The following is a 22,072-nucleotide window of genomic DNA, read 5'->3' as shown; positions in this document are numbered from 1 at the left end:
GGAAGCCAGGGTCAGTTTGGTTCTACTCTGGTGACTTTTCAGCAGCTCTAATGGAAACAACAGAATCATAGAAATTATAAGCAGGAGGAATCATAGAGGTCCTCCGTTCCTCACCTCCCATGCCTATTTAGAGATAAGAAATGAAGGCTCAGAAACTAAAGGGATTTGCCAAAGTCACATAGTTAGTTAATAGCACAGCCTGGTGCAGAACCCAGACACCAAATGCTGTGCATTTGATATCTTAATATCCTGAATAATGCATGCTTCAATCCTAAGAAAATAATGATGTTCCTCATTGAAAGAAAAATTCCAGCTCACGATGCCATTCTTATCTTTATCAATGAACCACATTTTCTTCAAAAAGGAAAAAGTTCACATTCAATCATTCACTTTTCATGAACATAGTGATTTCTTGTAAGGAAGCTTTGGGTGCTCACAGTTAACAGCAACATACAAAATTTTCCACGGTCACTCTTTGGTGCTACACAGAGAAAATTACACACACTTGGTCCCTGCCACTTAGCAATCTGGAGCGTAAGATATGTAGATGAAGAAATAGGTTTACAGGGCATTCAGGAAGCAGAATAAAAACATATAATTAAGTTACATTAAGAACGTTAGACATGTATTTCACATATCCAACAAGAGGAAGATGATTGTGGATGGGAAAAGCCCAAAAATATATAATTAGGAACAGGAAGAATACCAATTTTATTTAGGGTTTTGTTCTTACTTAACTTTATAAAGTACTTTGTTGCCCATAAACATTATGAATAAAGGAGTTACAAATCCAGCAGAAACATTGGTTGAGTCCTGTCTTAAGCAGAGAAGAAATTCATGCCTTACAGAGACTTATACTCTGTTTTCATGCTCTTGAATAACCTTTTTCTAAAAGAAATAACCTAATAATATGGACATATTAAAAGGTGGTCATGAGTCAGCTTTCTCAAGTTCTGCAGTCAGAAGTGCTAAACCCATGAAAGAAAACACAGATCTTTAAAGATGAAACTCTTGTATACTCAAGTTTAATTAGTCAAAAAGTTCAAATAATGAGAATGCTTTTGGAATTTTGCTTTGATGAAAAGAGTAAAGGAAAGTAATTAACATAATAGCAGGGAATTTAAAAAGTAACTCCCTCCAAAATAATCCTGAAAAAGAATAAAGATTTATACTTCCTTATTTTAAAAATTACTACAAGGCAATAGTAATCAAGACAGTGTGGTATGGACACAAGGATAGAAATATAGATCAATGGGATAGAACTGAGAGTCCAGAAATAAACCCACACAACTGATTTTTCACAGGGATGCCAAAACCATTCAGTGGGGGAAGTATTAGCCTTCTGAACATATGGTGCTGGAATAATTGGATAACCACATTCAAAAGAATGAAGTTGGATCCCTACCTCACACTACTTATAAAAATTGACTCAATAATGGATCAAAAACCTAAACATTAGAAAAAAAAAACCTATAAAACTCTTAGAAGAAAACAAAGGGGTAAATATTTATGACTTTGGATTTAGGTAAAGATTGTTAGGTATGACACCAAAAATATAAGTAACAGAAGAAAAATGGATAGATTAGACTTTGTCAAAATTGAAAATTTCAATGTTTCAAAGCTCCTCATCAGGAAAGTAAAAATACAACCTATCTAATGGGATGAAATATTTGCAAATGGTATATCTGATAAGGGAATTGTATCTAGAATATAGGAGAACTCTTACAACTCAACAACAAAAAGACAACCCAATTTAAAAAATGAGCCAAGTATCTGAATAGGCGCTTTTCCAAAGAAGATACACAAATGGCGACAAGCATGTAAAAAGGTGTTCAACATAATTAGCTATTGGAGAAATACAAATCAAAAACACAGTGAACTACTACTTCACACCCACTAGGTTGGCTAGAATCAAAATGATAACAAATGTTGATGAAGATGTAGAGAAACTAAAACCCTCACACATTGTTGATGGAAATTTAAAATGGTCTAGGTCCTTCAGAGAACAGTCTGGCAGTTCCTCACATGATTACACACAAAGATACTATGTGATCTATCAACTTTACTCCTAGGTATATACCCAAGAGAAATAAAACATAGATTCACAGAGAAGCTTATACTCAAATGTCTAAGCAGCGTTAGTCATAATAGCCAAAAGGTAGAAACGACCCAGATAGTCACCATTGGATAAGTGGATAAATATAATGTGGTAAATGAAAACAAAGGACTATTACTTAGACATAAAAGGAAATGAAGTCCAAAACATGCTACACCATGAATGAACCCCGGAAACATTATGTTCAGTGAAAGGAGCCAAGTCCTATCCTTGTGATGTTGGGCAAATCCCATGATTTTTCTTATTTCATTTGTAAAATGGGAAGATAAGTTATAACTTATCTGAAAGGATAAGTTTGTTTCAAGAGTTAATTACATGCCCACATGCAAAGTGTCCAGAAGAGTGCCTGGATGTTTGTGGAGTATGTAGTGATAGATCAGTGTCGACAATAATGTCTCTGCAAATTTTAACATTGAGAAATGCCTTCTGTATCCATCAAAAATGTGTTGTGTTTAAATTTGATAAACTTTCATTGTTAGATATATCTGGCTTTACTCTAGTCATTAGGCACAAGCATCGTGTTTATAGATACTTGACCAGAAGAATCCACTGGGTAAAATTGTGTCTAAATATAAATTTATATTTATTTGATGATATTGATAGCTTGGTAGTTAACATTTGGGGATATTTTCTTATTTAATCATCTTAATAAACTTGAGGGAGCTGCGTCACTATTACACTATTTTTTGAAGGAAAGGAAACTTTCTGGGTAAGGGTTAAAATACTTGATAAAGTCATATAGTTCAGAATTCCTGGATTCCGACTCAGGTATCTGGCCTTTGTGTGTGCATGGTAATAAGAGTTGAGAAGAACACCCTCTCCTCACCATGTTTCCTAGACACAAAGAGATTCTTTTAGAAAAGGGAGAGTGAGAGATGAGAGTACATTATGAAGGTATTCACACCACAAATAGGTAATTTTTGCTGTTGTATCTTGGTTTTCTTTTAAAATCACCAGGTTTTCTAAATAATGTTGGGTGTTCGTTGTTTTAAAATATGAGTGTATTTGCCAGAATTTGGGCTGATGCCTGTAAGTAGGTCACAACTGTTGTTAACAGTTCAGATCATAACCTTTTTTGTTTAAATAAACCTTTGTGTCTTCAAAGATCTATCATTTTATAAAAGCTGTCGGTGTATACATAATGGGATATGCTAGCTGTTCGATTCTTGAAAGTTCAAACACAAAGACTCATTGATGGGCAGAAGCATGATACTATGATAAATCAATGCTACCAAAAATCAATTGATCAATCAATCAGTCAAGGCTACTTAAGCCTTAATTAATAGGAAACATCTACTTGAAGATACGATTGTGAATATGACCCTATTTAATAAATAAAGGAATGACTGTGTTAGGTTAATTGCTAGTCCAGACCTACATCCTGATGTTTGTTGAACTGAAGTCTAGGAAAAGAAATGTCTTGCCTAAGATCATGTAGTTAGTTCCTATCAGTGCTAGCTCAAAACCAAGAGCTCTGTCCCCCAAACTAAAGGGACTCATTCAGCTCTAACAAGCTAATTTTGCTAATACTCAACCCCTGTTTGGGCCCATTAACCCACATTGTCATGAATATAGATGTACATAGCATATTTTGTGTCTGTAGTCATGCTGAATTACTTATTTCATATTGCAATTTTCTGATAATATTAGTTAAGGTATACTCTACTGAGGAAAAGATTAAGTACTAGAGTTCCTGGATGCTCTGTTTTTCTCCATTAATTTTGTGTGATTTGACAACTGCAAGCCTATTTTAGATATGTGAAAAATTTACATTGACATTTTTAATGTAACAGTTATTATGAGGAGAAATGAAAAGTACAGAGGGGATGTTGCCAAAGGGGAATAGTTAACACTGACCTCATGGCAACTTTGGGATGTCTGTATGGATATTGGTGAACAAAAGCTGCTTAAACATGGAATAGCATGCTTATTTATACTTAATCAATAATTAAAGAAGCTATAGGAATTCTGCAAGAAAAATCAAGCCTCAGACCTTTGCCGTAACATATGCTGTTGTTTTATAGATTTTTAGAAGTAGTAATCTTCACCTGAAAAACTTCCAAGTTTATTCATGCAGAGATTTTGGAATTGACATCTTAGAAAGTGATGCAAATACTTCAATTACTGACAGCTTATTACTTGGCCATTTTGCCCACAAGGTAAGTGCCTTAGTGTAGTTGTTTTAGGCTGTCCATCAAAACAGAATCATATGTGCTAGGTTCCCTGGTGATCCAGGATATGTAATTTTAATAGCATTCTTCAGTGAATCTTGTTTTTAGTTGGTCAAATTTGGAAGAGGGTTTTTTTTTTTTTTTTTTTTTTTGTAACCATGGTGAAGTTCATGATAAAATTCAAATATACACAAGGTTTCAATGTTATGGGTCCATATAAATCATAAAAGTCATGAGTAGCCTGAAGAATTCTTACTTGGTTGCTATTTAGCATTATTTTCATACCAATTCAATAACAAACTAAATAATTTGGGGTTAGTTTACTCTAACCTCACAAGGATTATGGAATAGCATAACTCTACATTTTCTCTTTGTATTATGGTTTGCTAAGTTTCAACATCAACATTTTATGGGGTTTTTATTCTATTTAGAGTTCCTCCCTGAAGGAGGTAACATAAATTTACATTGTATAGTATACTAGGGCTTCTTAGATGATTCCCTAATATTTGCCCAAGTGTGGGTTTCTACATGATAAGTGCAGACTATAGATGCTTCTCTGCCACTGTGTGGCTTGAGTAGCAGAATGTAGATGAAGAAAAAAAAATTTCTCAGGTGTGGAACTAGAACTACTGGCTTCCCTTAAGATAAGTCCGTGACTGCCATTGGTTTTAGTAGCCTTCAGACCTATAATGGATCTCCCAAGTTCTTGTTCTTGAAGGAGTTACATGTATATTCATATCACATTGTCATAACAGAGATGGCAGAGACCTATAGTACTTTTGAATACCAAGGAAGGAGTTTTCTCTTTAGTCTGTTCCTCAGTGTTTTGACCAATTGAAATTTAAATAATCATAACCCTTTGTACTTCCCTTGGAGCTTATTTTTACAGGTATAGATATAAATATTAAGTTTAAAAAATAATTTTCATACTAAGCTTCATTTTTCTATGTTTGGTTCTCAAACTTAGTTAAGTCTTTTTTGAACCATCCTTTTCAGGAGGGAAATACCTGCCAGTTTTTCCTTTTCTCTAAAAGGATTACCACCGTGAGACATGAATCTTTTCTTAGATTGCAGAATTTTCAAGAAAGAATGGAACCCAGATTTAGATTCTTTGATACTGATAGATCAAAAGCCCTTAAATTCTTTAGGAATAACTTTAGAGAAGATGCCAAAAACATCTCCATCAAGCTGAGTCACTAACTGTCCTGGTAAATTAATGTCACAACATCTTAATGGATATTAAATAGACATCATAATGTCTATTTAGAGAGTGACACAAATTAAAATATAAATTATGAAAAAGGGTGCTTATCATGATATAATAAAACATAATCCCACCCCGGGGGTGTGATTCATCACAAATGCAATGCAGCCAAAAGAGGATCTCTCAGTCTCTTAAGAAAGTGTAGGATGAAAGTCCTTGAATAGATGATTTTAAGTGGTTTGTTCTAGGAGAGATCTAGATCCTGGTTAAGCATCCAGATCATAAAACCATGGAACTTTAGAGCTAACTATTAGCTGAGAGTTGATCTAGTTAGAACTCCTGAATTTACAGGTAAAGTGATGGAAGATTTAGGAAGTCAAATGACAGCCCAAGATCTATGCCTAGTGTTGTGGAGCTAGGACCAGCATATCCTCTGGCTCCTGGCCAAACACTCTTTCAATTGCACATGGAAAACAGCTTCGGCAATGAGCATTGCCCACTCCAGTATTTTCTAAAGTGTTTGTCATGGAAGTCTAGTCCCAAGAGAGGGTCTGAGAAAAGCAGGCTTCTTAGGTTAATTACATTTAGGATATACTGTTGACAATACCTCCATTCCCTGACATTCACATGGCATATTCATACTTTAAAGGCTCCGTGAAGTTCTACTGTTGAAAACAAAAAAGAAAAACATCTACGAATCTTTACTTAATGCAAGATTGCTCAGATTTATTTGGGAACCACTCTATTGCCATGTGAAACTATGTCAGTTGTTAAAAAAAAAAAAAAGGATGCCTGGCCTTCTGTGGTTGTGGAACTTTGATTTTAGCTTCTCTCTTTCATGCCTGCCATCCCTTTAGGAATTAAGATTTTTCAGAGAATGTGGTCTATCCATTCTCTGACCTTCTACCCACATGTAACTGGTAGCACACAATTACCAGCGAGTCCTATCCTAAAACAAACATTAGTTTCCAGGAGAACTTTTTATTAAAAGGATTTTTTCTCCTTTAAGCCTATTTGTGTATATGCTGGTACCCTCACACTCAACATTACTTTATATTGAGGGAGGATGGCTTTAATACACAAGAGAAAGAGATGCCTTCTCTTATCACTGTGTACCCCAGTCTGGCTATTTTGTTTATGCCTGTTGTCCTAACATTCTATTTCATTAGCATCTCTTTTCACTCTCAAAAGTGTCCTGATTTGGATACTAATTATGGTCACCCTACTTTGAGAAGTCTCTGTGAGATGGTTGCCTTCTCATTGTTATTGACATTAATTTGAACAGATGACAATACTTTAACATGTATCTTATTCAGACAGATGCTGATGGATGGCTTCATTCTTCCTACTATTTCTTGGAGTGGGGGTGGGGAGGTTAGCTCCTATTTTCACTTGTGGATTTGCCTTCCTTAATTTAGACCTTTCAACCTTTTGTTTCTCTAAATTCTGTTGTAGGGCCCTTTCTCTTCTCAATGTACTTGCTCTCCCTGGGTGAAATCTCATTTTCTCTAGTGGTTTCAATTACCATCCCCATGCTGATGTCTCCCATACATTTGCATTTATTTCTACCGTCTTACTTTGTGCTCCTAAGTTGGCAACCAGTTTTCTTTTCTCTCTTTCCTCTCATTTCTTTCTTTCTTTCTTTTTTCTTTCTTTCCTACTCTTCAAACTTGATCTGTCTTGCATTGAAGAGTATCTTTTTTATATTTACTTATTTGAAAATTACTCATTTTCTTATGATTATTTTAGTTTTCAAGATTCCCTCTCGTCTAAATGAGGTTTAAGTTACAACAGCACTGTTGAACTTTACCTGAGCAATGAATGCAAGGACCTTAAACTCCTTTAACTTCTTTCTTCCTTCCCATTTGTATGTTACTTTTCTCTTGTTATCTGTTCCACTTCTTAAAATAAATGTTTCATGGAAGTATAACATTTATAGAGAAAAGTGCACCAATCACAAGTGAAGAGCTCAATAGATTTTTATAAAGTAAAAACCATAAGATACCACTCAGATCAAGAAATAGAACACTACCTGTTCCTTTGGAATCCCTTCATGCCTCCTCCCACCCAACCCCTCTTCTAGACCCCAGCCAAAAGGGAAACCATTACATAGACTTCTATAGACCTAGATTAATTTGAATTCTGTTTTCAGTCTTTATATAAATGGAATCACAGAGTAGTAATTCTTCTGTGCCTGGCTTCTTTGGCACAACATTATGTCTGTAACATTCATGTATGTTTTTATATTTTTTATATGTTGAAATAATTTGTTTTCCCAATCACTATGTAGTATTTCACTTTATGACTATATATGTTTTTTTTTGTTTGTTTTTGAAGATTTTATTTATTTGAGAGAGAGAGAGACAGAAGCAGAGATAGCGAGAGAGAGCATAAGTGGGGGAGGAGAGGGTGGAGAGGGAGAAGCAGCCTCCGCCCTGAGCAGGAAGCCAGATGCGGGACTCGATCCCAGGACCCTGAGATCATGACCTGAGCTGAAGGCAGATGCTTAACCAATTGAGCCACCCAGGCATCCCAATATACCACAGTTTTTTAAAGGCATGTTGGGAAGATGGCGGAGAAGTAGCAAGCTGAGACTGCTTCAGCTAGCCGGAGATCAGCTAGATAGCTTATCTAAAGATTGCAAACACCTGAAAATCCATCGGCAGACCGAAGAGAAGAAGAACAGCAATTCTGGAAACAGAAAAACAACCGCTTTCTGAAAGGTAGGACCGGCGGAGAAGTGAATCCAAAGCGACGGGAAGATAGACCCCGGGGGGAGGGGCCGGCTCCCGGCAAGCGGCGGAGCAACCGCGCACAAAATCAGGACTTTTAAAAGTCTGTTCCGCTGAGGGACATCGCTCCAGAGGCTAAACCGGGGCGAAGCCCACGCGGGTTCAGCGTGGCCTCAGGTCCCACAGGGTCACAGAAGGATCGGGGGTGTCTGAGTGTTGCAGAGCTTGCGGGTATTGGAACGGGAAAGCCGGCTACAGAAACAGAGCCGACAGTAAGCTCACAGCTCGGTGTTACCTTGAACCGATCGCAGGCTCGGTGAGCTCGGAGCGCGGCCGGAGGTCAGGCAGACGGGAATAACTGGGCGCTGTTCTCTGAGGGCGCACTGAGGAGTGGGGCCCTGGGCTCTCGGCTCCTCCGGGCCGGAGACCAGGAGGCCGCCATTTGTGTTCCCGTCCTCCGGAACTCTACGGAAAGCGCTCAGGGAACAAAAGCTCCTGAAAGCAAACCCGAGCGGATTACTCACCCCGGCCCCGGGTAAGGGAGGTGTAATTCCGCCTAGGGCAAAGACACTTGAGAATCACTACAACAGGCCCCTCCCCCAGAAGATCAACAAGAAATCCAGCCGAGACCAAGTTTACCTACCAAGGAGTGCGGTTTCAATACCAAGGAGAGCAGCAGAATTCCAGAGGAGGAGAAAGCCAAGCACGGAACTCATGGCTTTTTTCCTGTGATTTTTTTTTTAGTCTTGCAGTTAATTTAATTTTTTCTTTTTCATTTTTTTTTTTTCTTTTTCTTCTCGCCTTCGGGTAAAAATTTTTTTTTTTTTTAACTGTTACCTTTTTCTTTTTTAACGATTTTTTACTAGTTTATCTAATATATATATTTTTTCTTTTTTACATTTTTTCAGGTGTTTTCTTTTTTTAAAAAAATTTTTTTCTTTTTTTTTTTTTTTTTTTTTTTTTTTTTTTCTTCTTTCTTTCTTTTTGAACCTCTTTTTATCCCCTTTCTCCCCACTCACGATTTTGGATCTCTTCTAATTTAGTTAAAGCATATTTTTCTGGGGTTGTTGCCACCCTTTTAGTATTTTACTTGCCCCTTCATTTACTCTTATCTGGCCAAAATGACAAGACGTAAAAATTCAACGCAAAAAAAAGAACAAGAGGCAGTACCGAAGGCTAGGGACCTAATCAATACAGACATCGGTAATATGTCAGATCTAGAGTTCAGAATGACAATTCTCAAGGTTCTAGCCGGGCTCGAAAAAGGCATGGAAGATATTAGAGAAACCCTCTCGAGAGATATAAAAGCCCTTTCTGGAGAAATAAAAGAACTAAAATCTAACCAAGTTGAAATCAAAAAAGCTATTAATGAGGTGCAATCAAAAATGGAGGCTCTAACTGCTAGGATAAATGAGGCAGAAGAAAGAATTAGTGATATAGAAGACCAAATGACAGAGAATAAAGAAGCTGAGCAAAAGAGGGACAAACAGCTACTGGACCACGAGGGGAGAATTCGAGAATTAAGTGACACCATAAGATGAAACAACATTAGAATAATTGGGATTCCAGAAGAAGAAGAAAGAGAGAGGGGAGCAGAAGGTATACTGGAGAGAATTATTGGGGAGAATTTCCCCAATATGGCAAAGGGAACGAGCATCAAAATTCAGGAGGTTCAGAGAACGCCCCTCAACATCAATAAGAATAGGCCCACACCCCGTCACCTAATAGTAAAATTTACAAGTCTCAGTGACAAAGAGAAAATCCTGAAAGCAGCCCGGGAAAAGAAGTCTGTAACATACAATGGTAAAAATATTAGATTGGCAGCTGACTTATCCACAGAGACCTGGCAGGCCAGAAAGAGCTGGCATGATATTTTTAGAGCACTAAACGAGAAAAACATGCAGCCCAGAATACTATATCCAGCTAGGCTATCATTGAAAATAGAAGGAGAGATTAAAAGCTTCCAGGACAAACAGCAACTGAAAGAATTTGCAAATACCAAACCAGCTCTACAGGAAATATTGAAAGGGGTCCTCTAAGCAAAGAGAGAGCCTACAAGTGGTAGATCAGAAAGGAACAGAGACCATATAAAATAACAGTCACCTTACAGGCAATACAATGGCACTAAATTTATATCTCTCAATAGTTACCCTGAATGTGAATGGGCTAAATGCCCCTGTCAAAAGACACAGGGTATCAGAATGGATAAAAAAACAAAACCCATCTATATGTTGCCTCCAAGAAACTCATTTTAAGCCCGAAGACACCTCCAGATTTAAAGTGAGGGGGTGGAAAAGAATTTACCATGCTAATGGACATCAGAAGAAAGCAGGAGTGGCAATCCTTATATCAGATCAATTAGATTTTAAGCCAAAGACTATAATAAGAGATGAGGAAGGACACTATATCATACTCAAAGGGTCTGTCCAACAAGAAGATTTAACAATTTTAAATATCTATGCCCCCAACGTGGGAGCAGCCAACTATATAAACCAATTAATAACAAAATCAAAGAAACACATCAACAACAATACAATAATAGTAGGGGACTTTAACACTCCCCTCACTGAAATGGACAGGTCATCCAAGCAAAAGATCAGCAAGGAAATAAAGGCCTTAAACGACACACTGGACCAGATGGACATCACAGATATATTCAGAACATTTCATCCCAAAGCAACAGAATACACATTCTTCTCTAGTGCACATGGAACATTCTCCAGAATAGATCACATCCTCGGTCCTAAATCAGGACTCAACCGGTATCAAAAGATTGGGATCATTCCCTGCATATTTTCAGACCACAATGCTCTAAAGCTAGAACTCAACCACAAAAGGAAGTTTGGAAAGAACCCAAATACATGGAGACTAAACAGTATCCTTCTAAAGAATGAATGGGTCAACCGGGAAATTAAAGAAGAATTGAAAAAAATCATGGAAACAAATGATAATGAAAATACAACAGTTCAAAATCTGTGGGACACAATAAAGGCAGTCCTGAGAGGAAAATATATAGCGGTACAAGCCTTTCTCAAGAAACAAGAAAAGTCTCAGGTACACAACCTAACCCTACACCTAAAGGAGCTGGAGAAAGAACAAGAAAGAAACCCTAAGCCCAACAGGAGAAGAGAAATCATAAAGATCAGAGCAGAAATCAATGAAATTGAAACCAAAAAAACAATAGAAAAAATCAACGAAAGTAGGAGCTGGTTCTTTGAAAGAATTAATAAAATTGATAAACCCCTGGCCCGACTTATCAAAAAGAAAAGAGAAAGGACCCAAATAAATAAAATCATGAATGAAAGAGGAGAGATCACAACTAACACCAAAGAAATACAAACTATTATAAGAACATACTATGAGCAACTCTACGGCAATAAATTTGACAATCTGGAAGAAATGGATGCATTCCTAGAAACATATAAACTACCACAACTGAACCAGGAAGAAATAGAAAGCCTGAACAGACCCATAACCAGTAAGGAGATTGAAACAGTCATTAAAAATCTCCAAACAAACAAAAGCCCAGGGCCAGATGGCTTCCCGGGGGAATTCTACCAAACATTTAAAGAAGAACTAATTCCTATTCTCCTGAAACTGTTCCAAAAAATAGAAATGGAAGGAAAACTTCCAAACTCATTTTATGAGGCCAGCATCACCTTGATCCCAAAACCAGACAAGGATCCCACCAAAAAAGAGAGCTATAGACCGATATCCTTGATGAACACAGATGCGAAAATACTCAACAAAATACTAGCCAATAGGATTCAACAGTACATTAAAAAGATTATTCACCACGACCAAGTGGGATTTATTCCAGGGCTGCAAGGTTGGTTCAACATCCGCAAATCAGTCAATGTGATACAACACATCAATAAAAGAAAGAACAAGAACCATATGATACTTTCAATAGATGCTGAAAAAGCATTTGACAAAGTACAGCATCCCTTCCTGATCAAAACTCTTCAAAGTGTAGGGATAGAGGGCACATACCTCAATATCATCAAAGCCATCTATGAAAAACCCACCGCAAATATCATTCTCAATGGAGAAAAACTGAAAGCTTTTCCACTAAGGTCAGGAACACGGCAGGGATGTCCATTATCACCACTGCTATTCAACATAGTACTAGAGGTCCTAGCCTCAGCAATCAGACAACAAAAGGAAATTAAAGGCATCCAAATCGGCAAAGAAGAAGTCAAATTATCACTCTTCGCAGATGATATGATACTATATGTGGAAAACCCAAAAGACTCCACTCCAAAACTGCTAGAACTTATACAGGAATTCAGTAAAGTGTCAGGATATAAAATCAATGCACAGAAATCAGTTGCATTTCTCTACACCAACAGCAAGACAGAAGAAAGAGATATTAAGGAGTCAATCCCATTTACAATTGCATCCAAAACCATAAGATACCTAGGAATAAACCTAACCAAAGAGACACAGAATCTATACTCAGAAAACTATAAAGTACTCATGAAAGAAATTGAGGAAGACACAAAGAAATGGAAAAATGTTCCATGCTCCTGGATTGGAAGAATAAATATTGTGAAAATGTCTATGCTACCTAAAGCAATCTACACATTTAATGCAATTCCTATCAAAGTACCATCCATCTTTTTCAAAGAAATGGAACAAATAATGCTAAAATTTATATGGAACCAGAAAAGACCTCGAATAGCCAAAGGGATATTGAAAAAGAAAGCCAACGTTGGTGGCATCACAATTCCGGACTTCAAGCTCTATTACAAAGCTGTCATCATTAAGACAGCATGGTACTGGCACAAAAACAGACACATAGATCAATGGAACAGAATAGAGAGCCCAGAAATAGACCCTCAAATCTATGGTCAACTCATCTTCGACAAAGCAGGAAAGAATGTCCAATGGAAAAAAGACAGCCTCTTCAATAAATGGTGCTGGGAAAATTGGACAGCCACATGTAGAAAAATGAAATTGGACCATTTCCTTGCACCACACACAAAAATAGACTCAAAATGGATGAAGGACCTCAATGTGCGAAAGGAATCCATCAAAATCCTTGAGGAGAACACAGGCAGCAACCTCTTCGACCTCTGCCGCAGCAACATCTTCCTAGGAACAACGCAAAAGGCAAGGGAAGCAAGGGAAAAAATGAACTATTGGGATTTCATCAAGATCAAAAGCTTTTGCACAGCAAAGGAAACAGTTAACAAAATCAAAAGACAACTGACAGAATGGGAGAAGATATTTGCAAACGACATATCAGATAAAGGACTAGTGTCCAGAATCTATAAAGAACTTAGCAAACTCAACACCCAAAGAACAAATAATCCAATCAAGAAATGGGCAGAGGACATGAACAGACATTTCTGCAAAGAAGACATCCAGATGGCCAACAGACACATGAAAAAGTGCTCCATATCACTCGGCATCAGGGAAATACAAATCAAAACCACAATGAGATATCACCTCACACCAGTCAGAATGGCTAAAATCAACAAGTCAGGAAATGACAGATGCTGGCGAGGATGTGGAGAAAGGGGAACCCTCCTACATTGTTGGTGGGAATGCAAGCTGGTGCAGCCACTCTGGAAAACAGCATGGAGGTTCCTCAGAATGTTGAAAATAGAACTGCCCTATGACCCAGCAATTGCACTATTGGGTATTTACCCTAAAGATACAAATGTAGTGATCCAAAGGGGCACATGCACCCGAATGTTTATAGCAGCAATGTCCACAATAGCCAAACTATGGAAAGAACCTAGATGTCCATCCACAGATGAATGGATCAAGAAGATGTGGTATATATACACAATGGAATACTATGCAGCCATCAAAAGAAATGAAATCTTGCCATTTGCAACAACATGGATGGAACTAGAGCGTATCATGCTTAGCGAAATAAGTCAAGCAGAGAAAGACAACTATCATATGATCTCCCTGATATGAGGAAGTGGTGATGCAACATGGAGGCTTAAGTGGGTAGGAGAAGAATAAATGAAACAAGATGGGATTGGGAGGGAGACAAACCATAAGTGACTCTTAATCTCACAAAACAAACTGAGGGTTGCTGGGGGGAGGGGGTTTGGGAGAAGGGGGTGGGATTATGGACATTGGGGAGGGTATGTGCTTTGGTGAGTGCTGTGAAGTGTGTAAACCTGGTGATTCACAGACCTGTACCCCTGGGGATAAAAATATATGTTTATAAAAAATAAAAAGTTAAAAAAAAAAAAAAAAAAAAAAAATAAAGGCATGTTGGTATTGATGGACATTTGATTGTTTTTAGTTTTGGGCTACTGCCAGTAATGATGTCATGAACACTCTTCTATATGTCTTGTGTTCATGTGCATGTACTTCTTTTGAATTTATGCCAAATTATAAAATTGCTGGCTCAGAGGATATCCTTTCAGCTTTAGTGAATAATGCCAGACAACAATTCCAAGTGTTTACACTTGCACCAGCAGTTTTGGAGAAGGGTTTCATAACTGTACCCTGAAATTTCTCTTGACCAACATCCTAGAATTTTCCTGCATGTTGTCCTAGTATTGGGGCTATTGTTCCTAATTCCCACATTTTCCTCCTTTCTGATTAAGTCCTCATTTTATTAGAATATAGCCTATAGTAATCTTCTTAACCAAGTAGGGGTCTACAAAAGGTAAATATTTTGAGGGATAATATGGGGATCCCCTTATTTATAGGTTGTCAGTTATGGAATAGCAGGTTGGAGTTCATTTTGCCTTGACAATTTGGTTTTTTTTTTTGTTGTTGTTGTTTAGAGATTTTAGTTATTTATTTGATAGAGACAGAGAGAGCAGGGGGAGTGGCAGGCAGAGGGGAAGGGAGAAGCAGGCTCCCCGCTGAGAGGACCTGAGGTAAAGGCAGAAGCTTAACTGATTGAACCACTCAGGTGCCCCACCCCCACCCCCTTGCGTTGACAGTTTGAAGACAATACTCCATTGTCTCCTAGCTTCTAGCACTGACGTTGAATATTTTAAGATACTATGATTCTAGGTCTGTTATTTACCTTTTAGGTTTTCTTCTTTGGAAGTTTTCAGAATCCTGTCCCTAGTATTTTGCATTTTCAGAATGATGTCCCTCATGTAGCTTTTTGCTCTAATGACTGTGTCAGGCACTGGATGGGGCTTGGCAGTTTAGAAAACCCATCTTTCCCTTCTGGGATGTTTTCTTCAGTCATTTCTTTGATAATTCTCTCCTCATATTCCTTCCTTCCTTCCTTCCCTCCTTCTGTATTATTATTTTGAGATGGAGCCTCCTTGATTTCTTTTCTGCTTTTCTTAATATTCTCTCTGATTTGTCACCCGTCTTTTTATTCTATTTTCAGGGGTAGTTCTTCAATTTTTTCTTATACAATTGATTATCTCTGTTCTCTCATTTTTGTTCTTTTTTCTTTTACTGAAAAATCTCTTTGCGGGCTTCTTGTTTCAATGTTGGTGTTTTAAGTGTTCTTCTGATTTCTATACTGGCTTTGTCTCCACTGGTTTGCTTTTCTTCTTTCTTTTCAGCACTATCTTTCATGGTGGTGGGCCCTGTTAAGTTTCTGGTGGTTCTCAGGCATATAATTATTTTTAAGAGTAGAAGAGTAAAAAACTAACAACTTGATTGGATGGAGTTTGTTCAAGAGATTTTGAGGGGAATAGTGAAAGCAGTTTTTGTTTCTTTTTAGATTTTCTAATTTTTATTTTTGATTTTAACATATAGTAAAACTGATTTTTTCTGATGTACCGTTCTGTGATTTAAGCATGTGTGTAGAATAGTGTAACCATTAGTGCAGACACCACCACTACCACCATAATGAAGATAAAACAAAACAGTTGTTTTAATCCCAAAAAACTGTCTCAGACTCTATCTTTGCAGCCATGTCCTCCTCTCAAGCCTAGCCCTGCCTCAGGGTATCTCTAATTCATTGTCTGTCACTATAGTTTTCTCTTCTGAATAATCATCTAAATGGAATCAGATAGCATGCAATTTTTTGAGACTGACTTCTTCTGCTATCAAATGCCTTTGGAATTTACCTAACTTGTTGCAAGAAACGGGCTTTTATTCCTTATTATTGTTGGGTTGTATTCCATTCTATGGATGTACCACAGTGTGTTTAGTCTATTCATTTGTTTAAAGACATTTCGGTTGTTTCCAGATTGGGTGATTACAAATGGAACTGTCATAATCATTTGTGCAAGGTTTTTGTATGAACATAAATTTTTATTTACCTAGGAGTTGAATTGCTAGGTCGTATGTTAAGAGTTTGTTTAACTTGATAAGAAAGTGCCAACCTATATTCCATAGTGATAGTGGCCACTATGGAAATGATCAGCACTTGTTATCATCGCTATTTTTAAAAATTTAATTTAATTTTAAATCTTTTTTTATTAATTATTTTTATTAATATATAATGTATTGTTTTCCCCAGGGGTACAGGTCGGTGAATCATCAGGCTTATACACTTCGTAGAACTCACCATAGCACATACCCTCCCTAATGTCCATAACCCAACCACCCTCTCCATACCCCCTCCCCCCAGTACCCCTCAGTTTGTTTTGTGAGATTAAGAGTCTTTTATGATTTGTTTCACTCCCAATCCCATCTTGTTTCATTTTTTCCCTCCCTACTCCCCAAACCCCCCACTCTGCCTCTCAAATTCCTCATATCAGAGAAAGACAACTGTCATCACTATTTTTTATTTAATCATTCTAATGTGTGTGTAGTGAATCCTTTTGTGATCCTTTGTCATTTTTGTGATTCATAAATATTTCTCCCCACTTTGTAACTTGTCTTACTCTCCTGTTTTTGTGCATTACAAATTGTATTTCATGTGACCAGTTCTCTTCTTCTTCTTTTTTTCTCTTTCTAAATCACAGGGAAGCCTGTGTATGTCAGCTGGGATCAAAACTCCCAAAAGATGGGAACTGATAATATCTAACACAACCTTTGTTAATTTTGATCTCACTGACTGCGTGGCCATCAGGACCTGTGCGGGCTGTTCCCGGGGACAGGGTAAGTTGTTTGAAGAGGTAAGACAGGCACTAAAGAAGGCCAACATTCAAGTAAATGCAATAAATAGTGATAAAACCTTTATGATTTCTTTCACTATAAGATTGCATCAGTAGAAACTGCTGCTCTGATCTCCTGAAAGAAATCCCAGAGGAGGCCAGGTGCCCCCAGTGTGACTCTTGTAGCCACCCCTCCTCCCCCATTCTTTCCCTATGATGGCATTTGCCATCCTCCATCTTTACGGTTCCATGTCTCTGTTGGACTCTGAGCTTCATAAAGGCAGGGACTGGGTCTCTCCTGTTCAGAGGTTTATCATTAGTACCCAGCAGCTTGGTGCCTACTGGGCAGTTTATTGATTGAATAAATGGAGTTGGGTGGATAGACATACGGGTATAAACGAACACACATGCAATCTTTCCTCAAAGAGCCAGAATTCAGTACTTTATGTTTTCAACAGCCTTAGGCTTGTTGTAGACACAAAGAGAACCATAGGAATTCTCGTTCACTTGTTAACCACATCTCTGAGGTGGTGAGAAATACCTTGGAGGACTCATGGGCCAAGGTGAAAAGAAGTAGAGAGCAATCTAGTTGATTTGATCATTGTAAACAGCCAAACCAAGTAATTCAAGTAAATATGCTCTTGTGGTTTGAATCACCAATTTAGATAATTGTTTGTTTTTTTAATTAAATGAATAATCAGCAAGTCTCCACTTTACTTTTTTTTTTTTCTTTTTTCTGTATAGGCAGAGTCAAACATTGTTTTTATTTGGGTGGCATTTGAGTTTAAGATTATAGAAATAATCATAGGAATAAAAAATGCCTTATGGCATTCCCTTCAAATTACAATCCCTCAGTTCTTTAATAGCTTCCCTATTTCATATCATTCATAAGACACTGAAGAAAAGCATACTATTCCTCATGACCTTGAATCTCTTCTCACTGAATGATCTGGGCTAAGTTATCTCTTTCATTTGCTTAAAAATGGTTCATTCCCAGGTCTGTCTGAGGAACTGGGGCATACAAAGATGAAGAAACACATCATTCTTCCCTTGCAGGAGCTCTCGATCTAGGCACAAAAATAAATGTTAAGTCAGTCACTGTAGTAAATGTGATGAGTATAATCCTAGAGGACTAAACAAGGTCAGTGAAGGCAACAAGAAAGGGGTCAGGCAAGAGTTTGTAGAGGTGTCCCTTGAGCAGGGCTTTGAAAGACGAATAGAAATTTGCAAAGGGGCGTAGGCAGAGGAAGGTTTCTAGGAATTAGAAACAACATACGCAAAAATTGAAATTCCAGTAGGACCAAATGGTAGAGTGGTGGGTTGTTGCGGTAGTTGATGAACTATAGAAATTGCAAAGGATGGAATCCTGGAGTCTGGAATGCATGGCTTAACTCACTGCATGGATTCTACTGGGATCTGGAATGAAAACATCAAGGCCACTAATTATTTGTATCTTACCCTTTTTATTTTCCTCTTGGGTATATTTTACAATATATATGACACAGAAATATAGTAGCATATGTACTGAGGTCCTGTGTATACTCAGTTGTTACATTTTAATGATGGGGTTCTGGGAATTAGAAGGTCTGGGCAGCTGGACCAGCGGCCGTATTGATGAATCGCAGGTAGGCAGGGTGAGAGAAAGACTGCGAACAGTGTAGTCCTACCGCAAGTACTTAAAAGTACTTGCTCTTTCCCCACACGGTTGATTGAATGTTGCTTTTGAGGGTGACTGCCAACCATGGTTCCAAACATTGCCAAATGTCTTCTAGAGGGCAAACCTACCCTGGCTGAGAGTCACTGCCCTAGAATAAGGCTGCATGAAGGCAAGGCCAGTCCTGCCCTTGTTTCCCTCCATGTCCCTAGCACACACCACAGAGCCCGGCACATAGCAAACACTCGTGATTTTTTTCCTTGAATAAATAACCAAGGGCATCGTAACTGTGTACACATGCAGTATAAAGTACTGAAAACATTCCAATGAATTCAGCTGTCATTTGTTATAATAGTGTTTTGTGCCATGTGTAACGGTCTTTCCGTTTTCCAATTTATAGGTGGATTTACTGTGAAGACCAACCAACTGAAATTTATAAACTCTCCAAACTTAGTAGCATTTCCATTTCCTCATGCAGCAATTTTGGAAGACTTGGATGGGTCTCTGTCTGGGAAAAACAGAAGTCATATTCTTGCTTCTATGGAAACCCTTCCAGCTTCTTGTTTGGTCAATGAAAGCTTCAGTCAGATAGTTCATGGCAGCGTCTGTGGGGAAGATGTTCTCTTTCATCGAATGTCTATTGGTTTGTAAGTTGACTTCACCATACTTTTCAGCTTGCCAATGAGCATGCATGTTTTGTTCAAGCTGTTGGGCTTTATAGAAGGGCAACTTTTTAAGATTTTATTAGAAGTATTTAGTTCCATAAAAATGATTCAGGAATATTTTTGACAGCTGTCAAATCATAATTTTAATGGTCATTTTAGGCTGATTCAAATGGCAGCTAACTTTCAGTATCAATGGGCAAGATCCCATAGCCCTTGACCTCTTTTTGACATTTTGGGCGAATGGCTGCATCTTGGAAAGACCTGCAACCAATAGGGAATTTGGGAAGTATTTAAATTAGAAGTATTATTAAAAAAATTCCAATAACGTCCATTCTCATTTATATACATGTACTCTTCCCAAGCTCTTTTTAAGTGTTCAATATGCTCTGGGGAAGCAATTGCTGATGCCTTCCTATTACTTGCAAAGTTGCTCCACTCCAGTTCATTTTCCTTGTTAATTTCATGAACTATTGGATCCGTACAATACATTTCCTATTAATACTGGAGCAAGGACTCCTTGGTTATGCTAGTCAAACCACCATTAAGTCAGGAGCTAGGCTGTTTATAATGCATAATAGGATTGCTTCTGCCCTCTTTAATTTCCAGGTAATGATTGCTGAGTGTCTAGGGTTCTATCTTTTACCTATTTCAAATGCATTGCATATCTTTAGCCACACTGCTTTCCTTCCATTGTTTCAAGTGTCCTAACTGCATGAATATTAAGTCAAGTGATTCAGCCAGACTATGATGGCATCTTATTTAACCAGGTAAACGCCATGGAAAATCAATGGGATTAGACTGTGCGACGTCTGCATTTTGATTGCGTATAGAATCAGTATCCTGACATTCTCTTTTAGAAGCCATAGCAATACACTCCGGCATTGACTCGTCTGAAAACTTTCCACTTTTGCTTTCTCAACTATTTATTCTTCTTCCAGATGTTAAGGGGCCTAATTCTAGTAAGCAAAATAACAATGTGGAGAGAGATTTTCATTTCTAATCATTTTCCACTGTGTACAGTATCCTTTTTGTTTTCAATATCAGGGATTCATCCTGAGTATTACTGTTATTTTAGTGATTTTACCAAAGATATTGTTAGTGAATCTCTGAGACTTATAGAAGTTAGTGCTTTATTTCTTAGATACTTTTTGTTTTCAAATGGGGGAAAATTAAAATAGATCTGTGTCATTAAAAAGAACATGATATGCTTGTATATTTACTCCTTTGTGTTCTTGATACTCCTTTTTATGCCCTACTTTGAAAGCTGCAGTCTGTCTCTTAGAAAGTGACTTAGCAGGGAACTAGGAGGTAGGCTTCCAGGTATAGAATGAGTAAATCATGGGAATAAAAAGTACAGCATAGGGAACATTGTCAGTGGTATTCTGATAGCATTGTATGATGGCAGATGACAGCTGCACCCAAGGTGAAAATAACGTATAGAGTTGTCGAATCACTATGTTATACATTTGAAACTAATGTAACATTGTGTACCAGCTCTACTTAAATAAAAATAAATTAAAATTAAAAATGAAAGGTAATTAGTGATGTGGTGGTAAAAGGCTCTGCAGATGTAACCTTGTCAAAGCATCTGTTCTTAGAGAACTTCAGAACTGGATACTTATGTGCTTACCTTAGCAGTAGGTCATGATCCCCGCACTCAAGGACTGACAAGGTAAAAATAATAATAGTCCTTATATAATATTGTGAGGAGATTCAAAGGGGTTCTATTAGGATGAAAGACTTGTCTTGGTTTGGTTGGCATTTTCCTGGCTTTAAGATAGAAAATCTCATATGCCAGCCTTGAGGAAACCAGGATGTCTGGCCACCCTACTCCCTACACTTCTATTTTTAAAAACTTCAGGTGGACCTACAGGTCTATGGACAAATGCTCAGCTATCCCAAAATAATTCTCAGAGAAGTTGCCGCACACTCCCGATGATAAGTCTCTTGGCCCTAGCATCTTTACCTCTAGGAAAAGGTGACAGATCCTTGGGTGACATGATCCCTTGGGCCTTGCTAGTCAGAGTGTATGAGCATTATGGGGGAGCTCCTTCGATGTGGGGCATCTCAGATTCCATCCCAGACTTCCTGAATCAGAATCTCTAGGTGACTGATATTCAAGTTTTAGAAGCACTGCTCTAAGGTCCTTTCAACTTTATTTTTCTATGATTCTATCTCTAGCTCTTTGTGCTCAGTGACTTGATCTCTGTCCCAGAGCATTATAACCTCATTAGAAACATGTCAGAGCTAATGAGCAATTTGAATTCAGCATAGATACAAACTTTGCTGCATTTCATGGAGAAAGGATTAATTTGTTGTGCTATTTGCCCTGGAGCAAGCACCCTAAGAGTTGATTTACAAAGCTCCCACAGTCATGGTCTTTTGGGGTTGTGTGTTGATGGAGATCGGATATGGCGCAAGCACCCTGCTGTCTTCACTTTCAGCTCTTACCTCCCTCCCCCAGCACGAGGCCCCCCAAGGGCAGGGTGTGAGGCCTCACAGAGCTGCATAAACAAGGCATCCGTTCCCCCCCTTTG

General features: G+C 38.0%; 1 protein-coding gene across 20 annotated transcripts in view; it reads left to right on the top strand.

The window, feature by feature from the left end:
* Positions 1–22,072, top strand: part of PKHD1 (PKHD1 ciliary IPT domain containing fibrocystin/polyductin) — a 485,802-nt gene that overhangs the window by 204,229 nt on the left and 259,501 nt on the right. For all 20 annotated transcript variants that reach the window (XM_082729339.1, XM_082729341.1, XM_082729340.1 and 17 more), the window contains 3 exons: positions 4,141–4,275; positions 17,085–17,220; positions 19,271–19,517. In XM_082729339.1, coding sequence (XP_082585465.1) covers positions 4,141–4,275; positions 17,085–17,220; positions 19,271–19,517 — 518 coding nt within the window. The remainder of the gene's footprint in view (positions 1–4,140; positions 4,276–17,084; positions 17,221–19,270; positions 19,518–22,072) is intronic.

The sequence above is a fragment of the Mustela nivalis genome (assembly GCF_964662115.1).
Source record: "Mustela nivalis genome assembly, chromosome: 5".
NCBI classification, from domain to species: Eukaryota; Metazoa; Chordata; class Mammalia; order Carnivora; family Mustelidae; genus Mustela; species Mustela nivalis.
Note: the sequence above shows the minus strand (reverse complement) of the source record. Positions and strands in the feature narration are given on the sequence as shown.